Source organism: Limulus polyphemus, unplaced genomic scaffold, assembly GCF_000517525.1.
Source record: "Limulus polyphemus unplaced genomic scaffold, Limulus_polyphemus-2.1.2 Scaffold8734, whole genome shotgun sequence".
Classification (NCBI taxonomy): Eukaryota; Metazoa; Arthropoda; class Merostomata; order Xiphosura; family Limulidae; genus Limulus; species Limulus polyphemus.
Window position 1 is genome coordinate 19161 of NW_013674344.1, and position 9367 is coordinate 28527.

General features: G+C 32.4%; 1 protein-coding gene across 1 annotated transcript in view; it reads right to left on the reverse strand.

The window, feature by feature from the left end:
- The window catches only part of LOC106475533 (serine/threonine-protein phosphatase PP1-like), a 16115-nt gene extending 7879 nt beyond the window's left edge, over nt 1-8236 (reverse strand). The window contains exons 1-2 of the mRNA XM_013936211.2: nt 8126-8236; nt 6170-6404 (exon numbers count right to left, since the gene is read on the reverse strand). Of these exons, the coding sequence (XP_013791665.2) occupies nt 6170-6386 (217 nt within the window). The 5' untranslated portion in view covers nt 6387-6404; nt 8126-8236. The remainder of the gene's footprint in view (nt 1-6169; nt 6405-8125) is intronic.
- Nucleotides 8237-9367: the final 1131 nt, after the last annotated feature.

A 9367-nucleotide genomic window follows, 5' to 3' on the forward strand; every position in this document is an offset into this window, starting at 1 on the left:
CTTAATATACTTATCTCCTAGAAAAAGAACACTTTCTTCTATTATAAGTCTTAATATACTCATCTCTTGAAACAGAACTACTTTTGTCTATTATAAGTCTTAATATACTTATCCCTTGAAACAGAACACTTTCTTTTATTATAAGTCTAAATATACTTATCTCCTGAAAAAGAACACTTTCTTCTATTATAAGTCTTAATATACTCATCTCTTGAAACAGAACACTTTTGTCTATTATAAGTCTTAATATACTTATCCCTTGAAACAGAACACTTTCTTTTATTATAATTCTTAATATACTTATCTCCTGAAACAGAACACTTTCTTCTATTATAAGTCTTAATATACTTATCTCTTGAAACAGAACACTTTCTTCTATTATAAGTCTTAATATACTTATCTCTTGAAACAGAACACTTTCTTCTATTATAAGTCTTAATATACTTATCTCCTGAAACAGAACACTTTCTTTTATTATAAGTCTTAATATACTTATCTCCTGAAACAGAACACTTTCTTTTATTATAAGTCTTAATATACTTATCTCCTGAAACAGAACACTTTCTTCTGTTATAAGTCTTAATATACTTATCTCCTGAAACAGGACACTTTTATTACAAGTCTAATTGTGATTATCTTTCAAAACAGAGAACACCTTTTTTTTCTTTAAATCAATAGTTTACTTGTCATAATACTGAATTAACAGCCAGTGAAGAACTGTGTGGGAAGATGTGCTCACATAATAAAATGTGATTAGAATACAACAGTCGTGTGTTTGGTTCTTTCAATAACAATTTGATTGTAAATAGCACAATTCTTAGAAACAAATCATTGTTCTTTATATATATGTAAGTTGAACAGATTAATGGTATTTTAACACAAGTTTATATTTGTTTGTTAAAATAAACTGTTTGAATAAACTGATCAACAGAAATTGAAGCTTTGGTACAGAGGGAAATAATGCATCAATATATATATATATTTTATTATTTTGAGGAAAAACTCCCCCAAAACTGTTATTGAGACACTTTCATCCATATGAATCTATATGTTTCAATCAACAGCAAAACCAGATCAAACAAGCAAAGATTAAAAAAAAAATTATTGAGACAGTTTGTATGTGCTTTAATCAACAGCAGAATTGGAACAATGATGCGAAGAAAAACAAAAACTGCTATAAAAATCAAAAATATCAGCTGAAAAAAGTACATGTATCAACTATATGACTAATTTTAATACCATAGCTCAATCACCCTATTGGTTGTGATACATAGCTCAATCACCCTACTGGTTGTGATACATAGCTCAATTACCCTATTGGTTGTGATACATAGCTCAATCACCCTATTGGTTGTGATATGCTATACATTCATACAAGCTGGTATTAAGTGAGACAAGTACTTCCAGCTCAATCACATACCGCTAATGATATCCTACACATTAATACAAGCTAGTATTATGCGAGACAAGTCCTTTCAGCTCAATCATCCTACTGGTGGTGATATTCTATGCATCAATACAAGCTGGCATTAATCATACGGTTACCGGATCTACTCAAGTGGCATATCACGTACCCAACAAAGTAAGCAAGAGATTAGTCATATGATAACATATGCATATCTTCACAAAACTTTGCAGACCATCAGAAACATTACAAAGCTTTTGTACACACACAAAAAATCTGATTTTATAAGTATTTTAACTAAAGATTTATTCATGATTTTGCTCGTGACTTTTTGCACTCAGAATGTTGGCTATCTGATGCAAAGAACTTTTAATTTTCATTTGTGTAATCTCTGAAACCTTCTAAATATATATCAAACGTTTTTCTTTCAGTAACTCTTTATATCTTATCTGTTATTCGCTCTACTATAACAGTACAATTGACTCTCGAAGATGTAGACAAGTAATGAAGCAAAATAAAATGTATACTTATGTTAGTACTGACCACAAAGTACTTATGTTCACAGTTTATACTTCTAACCTTTTCACATCTATCAGTGATTTACCACTTGTACCATTATCATTTTCATGGGCCACACTCCTGAGAACAAACGAGCACGTTCCTGACACCACTTATCTCCTGCTTCAAGAATGTAACAGAATTTATTTGCTTGTTTACATGACTGTACTTGCAAGAGAATTGCTCAAATAGAATGGCACTTTAAATGTTTATGATACGACTTAAATCTGATCCCCCAAGATTCGAAGATATATAGGTGTTAACTTTCAAACCTTCAGAGGTGTGCAAAATTTAGCAGTATAAGTGTACAAGATAACTAGTTTGATGCTTATAAGCATCCTATTTGTCAATGCTTACACATCAACAAATAAATACCCAGCTTCTAGTAATATAAGAACTGTCCATTTTGTGTTTGTTAGCATTTCTATCTTTGTATCTTATTTTAGTTCATCTTTGTGTACCTCTAACTATCTAAAGTAAGTAAACATTATTTATATTATATATGATATCTCTGTTCAATAGTTTTAGCATATAGTTGTTTATCAAAATCTAGTGTAGCTGTTTCTGTATTGTAACATAACATGTACTGCTTCTGACACCTATGATACACACTGCAGGATATACTGTAACATACATGTATTTCTTTTAGTAAACTACTGTTCTTGCTACATTTGTATTCTGTGATACAGTCATAAATACATCAGTGCTTAGCACCAATTACTATAAGTAAGTAAATATTATTTCTGATATACATAAGAATAAAAAATATTTTCTCGAGAGAAAGCAGAGTTCCTCTGAAGTTGAAGAATTTGAGTCTACTCTTTTATTGCCTCTGAGAGAAGTCACATATAAAAGTAAATGGCCAAAAGATCTTGATTCAGCTCTTGTTGATTCTATCTTATGGAAAGGTGAGGATATAGCTGGTGAAAGACCTTTATCAAATGAGGATGTTCCTGAATCACCCAGGCTATGTACATCACACAATGAACCAATAACAAAGAGAGCCAGGGCAGGGAGAAGTATGGGAAGGGGCAGAGCTGGTCCCAAAAGTGGGACCGTTCCTTCCCAGCAGGAAAAGCCCCTTTCCTACAATGATACCTGGACCTGGGTGGAAGTCACAGAAGGAGAACAAATTCTGTCAGCCACTTTTCACAGAGGTGAACCTATTTCCCGATAGGTTACCTCTGCTAAAAATGTTTTTTATTTTTTGGGCTCTCTTTCACAATGCAAGTTTTACAATTAATTATACCCAAAACAAACATATATATGCTTAAAATAAACACCACAGTAGACCTACAGTTCCAAAAAGAGACTAAAATGGACTGATGTTACAGATGAAGATAATTTAGCATAGTTATGGGTCTTGCCTTATCCTTTTATTTTTTACTACTGGTTTACCTATTCTCTTTTTCATACTCCTGAGTTTACTAAAATCTCATTCGTAGATTCTTACATTTCAATAACAATACTCATGCTCTTCCTAAATCTGCTCCTAACTATGATAAACTTTTCAAAGTAAGGTCTATCATAGACCTTCTTCTGAAATCCTTTGTATTCTACATTTTATACCCAACATTTGTTCATCTCCTGACAAGGAACTATCAATAGATGAACAAATGTAGAATTGGTTTCCTCCAGTGTCTACCTAAGAAACCTATCAAGTGGGATATCAACTTGTTGGATCTGGCAGAAGCTTTGAGTGGATACTGTCTTAAGTTTAAAATCTACATAGGCAAAGAGGAAGAAATGCCATCTGGGAGTCTTGCAGACAACATTATGATGGGACTAATAGACAACTACAATGGACAACACCACAATGTTTTCATGGACAACTTTTACACTTCCTCTTGTTTATTTGACAAATTATTGTCTTTTAGAACATAGATTTGTGCAGAAAAGATTGTATTTCCCATAAGAACTGATTTCAACAAGCCTACAGAGGGGAAGCATGATTTATTAAATGTGGAACTACGACAGTCCCACCCTAGTAATATGACAACTGTGAAAATAAAAGGGAGGATACTGAAGTTACAAAACCTCAGTTAGTTGTGGACTACAACAAGTATATGGAGAGGTAGGGAATGGACCTGAATTATCAACACGTAAACTACTTATTTTACTGGATGAAAAACAATAAAGTGGTATAAGAAACTGTTTTTTCAACTTTTAGATTTGTCAATTGTGAATGATTACATATTGTACAAAATGCAAACCAACCAGCTGGCATAGCCCCTAAGGCATTCAGAATGGATCTGATCACTGCTGTTGTTCAACCTTTACTTCAAAGCAGATCAGGTCCTTCTCGTATACCACTATCAAAAACTGTGTAGGACTCTTCACTTGTGAGACTCACTCTTGGCAGGCATTACCCAACAGTTGTTGAGAGAAGCCAAAGGAATAGATGCTGACTCTGCCTAAACCCTATCATCACAGGTATCCTTTATGGGGCATGACACAAGGTTTTAGTGTCTTACATTCAAAATTTTATTAAACTGCTTTTTGTTTATGTTATACCAATTAATATGGCATAAACACTTAGTTAATCATCCATATTAACATTGTATATAAGTTTTAAGTTCTTAATTTTACAAAGAAATATTAAAAAATCATGAGTTTCCCCTAGTGCGACCCACGTGACACATTTTCTCTTAGGACGTCATCTTCCCTATTTTATCCACCACCCCTCAAAAAAGTATGAAATTAAACGTAAGTTACTCTCAGACAAACTATAATTTTTATAGCCTTCAATTTTGTTTTGTTACAGAGCTATCTAACAGGAAATCAGACCTCTCCTGCCACACCTACCTTTCACATCCTCTCTCTCAGACTTCGTTACTAGTTCTCTCTTATGTTATATTACCTATAACCAATAGAAAGTCAAGGTTTTGATCTATTGAATGACATATTGTATAACATTATGTTAAAGGTCAATTTTATTCAGAGTACCAACATCGTTCCCTTGAAAAAGCTAATAAGTAGCTTGGACGAATTTGTAAAGGCTCTCGACGCATAGTTAGAAAGACAGAAAAATATTTAGAGATAAGGGAATTTGTCTACTTTTTGCATGTTATTAGTCAATATTCTTTGGTGCATTATTTAATTAAATAAAAAATTATTTAATGCCTACTACCATTAGTATAAAATATATATGCTTAAGTATAATCGACAGTTGACAGCAAGAAAAAAGAAGATTGGGTAACTAATTTATTTCCAATTTTTCATGTTTATCATTTATGTATAATTGTAAAATTAACTAAAATGTAAAAATATGGATCCTTTTAGGTTAGTTAAGATAAGATTACATAAATACCTAATAATATTATAATAAAAATATTTCATAAGGCACTCACATGAGCAGCTCGTGGGTAATGTAATTTGATAGTGTAACATGAGCTGCATGTGCCAAGAGTGATTAACAACTTATTATGGCACATATAACAGTTAGACACAGTTCAAAGGGCAATAAAACAATAAAATAAAATTATAAAAAGATATATATACTGTTACGAGCTTAAGATTACTTAGAATAAACTAAGTTAGTTTCGTGTTACAATTTGAAGTCAATCTAGAAAAAAAATGGTAATTTAGATTTATTCAAATTTCTTTTCTGGCATTTACGAGGTCAGTCAAATTGACCGATCCCATCTTAAGATAGAATAGAGAAAATAACGATGAAATGTAAAGTTTTACTAGAAAAAAAATATTTAAAATGTATTTAGGGATTACACAAAGAAAATTTGAGATTTTTGAGACGACGAAAAGTATTTTTAATTTTAACATGAAAATTACTTTGCACATGGACTATTCAAAACAAATACTCAATATATTCAGGGACAAATCTTTATTTTATTAAAAATACTTCACTAAGAAAATGATTTTTTGGATGTGAAAGATTTATAATGTTAACTGAAAAACTGCTAAATTTTGTGAAGATATACACACACTATATTGAGAGTTAGAAGGATTAAATCAATCATTACTTGAAACAAGTACAAAGAGGTCACATGTTTGGTCAAATCGACCAACTCCGTGTTGAAAGAGTAAAAAAAACAAGATCTCCAGGAAAATTTGCTATACGAAACGTTAACAGTTAATAACCATGCAGGTTAGTTATCAAGTTAATAGTTTCTAATTTTAAAGTGACTTTACTCATATGAAATACTGGTTATAACTGGTTAACCCACTACATCACAAACAATGACTCACCCAATATATAGGTGGGAGAGGTGACACGCAGAAGCCGTGGCTCTTGTGACATAATCTCCCTGACTTGGTTACAAACAGCTAACAAACAGCGACAGAGAGCATGAATGTCCACTTCTCCCCAGCTAAAGGCTTCTTTGGCCCTTCTCATTCTTCCTATTCTATTTTCCAAGTTTTCTTTCCTGATTGGTCGTTCAAAGTAGCGTAATCCAGTGAGCATCTCATTGGCATGTGATCTCTAAAGAAAACTTGAGTCACTAAAACTGTTCCATTCAATCAATTGGATAATCAACATACTTGTTCTAATCAACACAATGAAATATTAATCCAACTAAAACAACAGATATAAACTAGTATGGTATCAATAAACAATTATTCACACAACTATTAATATTTATGTGAGTACAGAGTACTGTGTGGGCTGTGTGATTATAGAATGCTCCAATCACAGACAGTACCCTATATTCACACAACTGATAATCCTTAAACTCAGACAGAAACCTTTGTTCACAAAAATAGTAATCTTTAATCACTGTCACTATCCTACATTCATGCAGCTAGTAATCCCTAATCACAGCAAGTATCCTGTATTCACACAACTAATAATCCCTAATCACAGTAAGCACCCTGTACTTACACAATTAGTAATCCCTAATCACAGTAAGCACCCTGTACTTACACAATTAGTAATCCCTAATCACAGTAAGCACCCTGTACTTACACAATTAGTAATCCCTAATCACAGTAAGCACCCTGTACTTACACAATTAGTAATCCCTAATCACAGTAAGCACCCTGTACTTACACAATTAGTAATCCCTAATCACAGTAAGCACCCTGTACTTACACAATTAGTAATCCCTAATCACAGTAAGCACCCTGTACTTACACAATTAGTAATCCCTAATCACAGTAAGCACCCTGTACTTACACAATTAGTAATCCCTAACCACAGTAAGCACCCTGTACTTACACAATTAGTAATCCGTAATTAGAGCAACTATCCCGTATTCACAAAACTAGTAACCCTTAACCACAGTAAGTATCCAGTTTTCACACAACTAGTAATCCCTAATCATAGCAAGTATTCTGTATTCACACAACCAATAATCCTCAATCACAGTCATTGTCCTATATTCACAGAAGAATCAATTATTCACAAAATTAATAAATTACATCCACAATCAATAATCTATATTGACATAGTCAGTAAAGCTTTCCAAAACAACTAGTTACAATTTATGTCCAGGTGGTACAAAATTGGTTAACTGAGATTAGTACTTGGATAAGTGATATTAATACGCAGGTACCTACTCAGTTAACTGATGTTCATAGTAAGGTACTTATTAATACACAGGTACCTACTCAGTTAACTGATGTTCATAGTAAGGTACTTATTAATACACAGGTACATACTCAGTTAACTGATAACTGAGTAGGTACCTGTGTATTAATAAGTACCTTAGTATGAACAACTGATGTTCACACTAAGGTACTTATTAATACACAGGTACCTACTCAGTTAACTGATATTCACACTAAGGTACTTATTAATACACAGGTACCTACTCAGTTAAAAGATATTCACACTAAGGTACTTATTAATACACAGGTACCTACTCAGTTAACTGATATTCACACTAAGGTACTTATTACTACACAGGTACCTACTCAGTTAACTGATGTTCATACTAAGGTACTTATTAATACACAGGTACCTACTCAGTTAACTGATGTTCACACTAAGGTACTTATTAATACACAGGTACCTACTCAGTTAACTGATATTCACACTAAGGTACTTATTAATACACAGGTACCTACTCAGTTAACTGATTTTCACACTAAGGTACTTATTAATACACAGGTACCTACTCAGTTAACTGATGTTCACACTAAGGTACTTATTAATACACAGGTACCTACTCAGTTAACTGATATTCACACTAAGGTACTTACTTGGTTAAATGAGTCAACTGATGGTAACCTTTCAAATCTTTGCCTTTCACTTAGATGAGCACTCTTGCTTATGGCCGCTGTTCCTTAGAAATAAGAATAACCATGTGGTATTAATCAGAAAAACTGAATGAAATCAATCCTTTAAATAATAATAACCGTGTAATTTATCAGAAAATTGACACTAGCTTCATGAATGGAGAAGTAACTAATGTTTAGTGAGAAATCTCTCCTAAGCAGAATATTAAAATCACATCTTTTCTATGAAACACCTATATTTTCACTACAAACAAAACAAAATTTGAAAAACAAAATATCACAAGTTCCAATAGAGAAAAACATTTTTTTAGCTTATCCTAAGTCCTGACAGATAAAAATAAATACAAGTTTAGATTAACATAAGTGCTGACAGATAAAAAGAAATACAAGTTTAGATTAACATAAGTGCTGACAGATAAAAAGAAATACAAGTTTAGATTAACCTAAGTCCTGACAGATAAAAAGAAATACAAGTTTAGATTTTCCTAAGTCCTGACAGATAAAAAGAATACAAGTTTAGATTATCCTAAGTCCTGACAGATTAAAAGAAATACAAGTTTAGATTATCCTAAGCTCCAATAGACAGAGAGAGAGAGAAAGAAAGAAAGAGAAAAAAACAGAAATGTTCCAACAGCATAAGAGAATAAGTCAAAAAGAGTTGAGTTCCAAAAGAGAGAGAGAAAAAAAGAAGGTGTGGATTATCTTAAAATTTAACATGGAAAAGTCTGACTTACTCTTAAGTTCCAAAAGAAAAAAGAGAAGTGTTATATATACTTGTTATTTCAAGAAAATTAGAAGAGGCATTGCTTATTTTACAGCTTAGAGAGAGAGAAAAAAACAAAAAACATTTAAATACATTACTGACAGGATAAAACAAAATTCCTGACATCAATATTTCTTTGCGCGTAACAACTTTATTTGTATACTGTTAGGAAATATACACTCTAAATTTTTCAGTGGACAACATGATCCATCATCTTCAGGAGATCATCTCATAGTTAGTAATAAGTTGCAGCACAACATGATCCATCATCTTCAGGCAGATCATCTCATGGTTAGTAATAAGTTGCAGGACAACATGATCCATCAGCTTCAAGAGATCATCTCATGTTTAGTAACAAGTTGCAGGACAACATGATCCATCAGCTTCAAGAGATCATCTCATGTTTAGTAACAAGTTGCAGGACAACATGATCCATCAGCTTC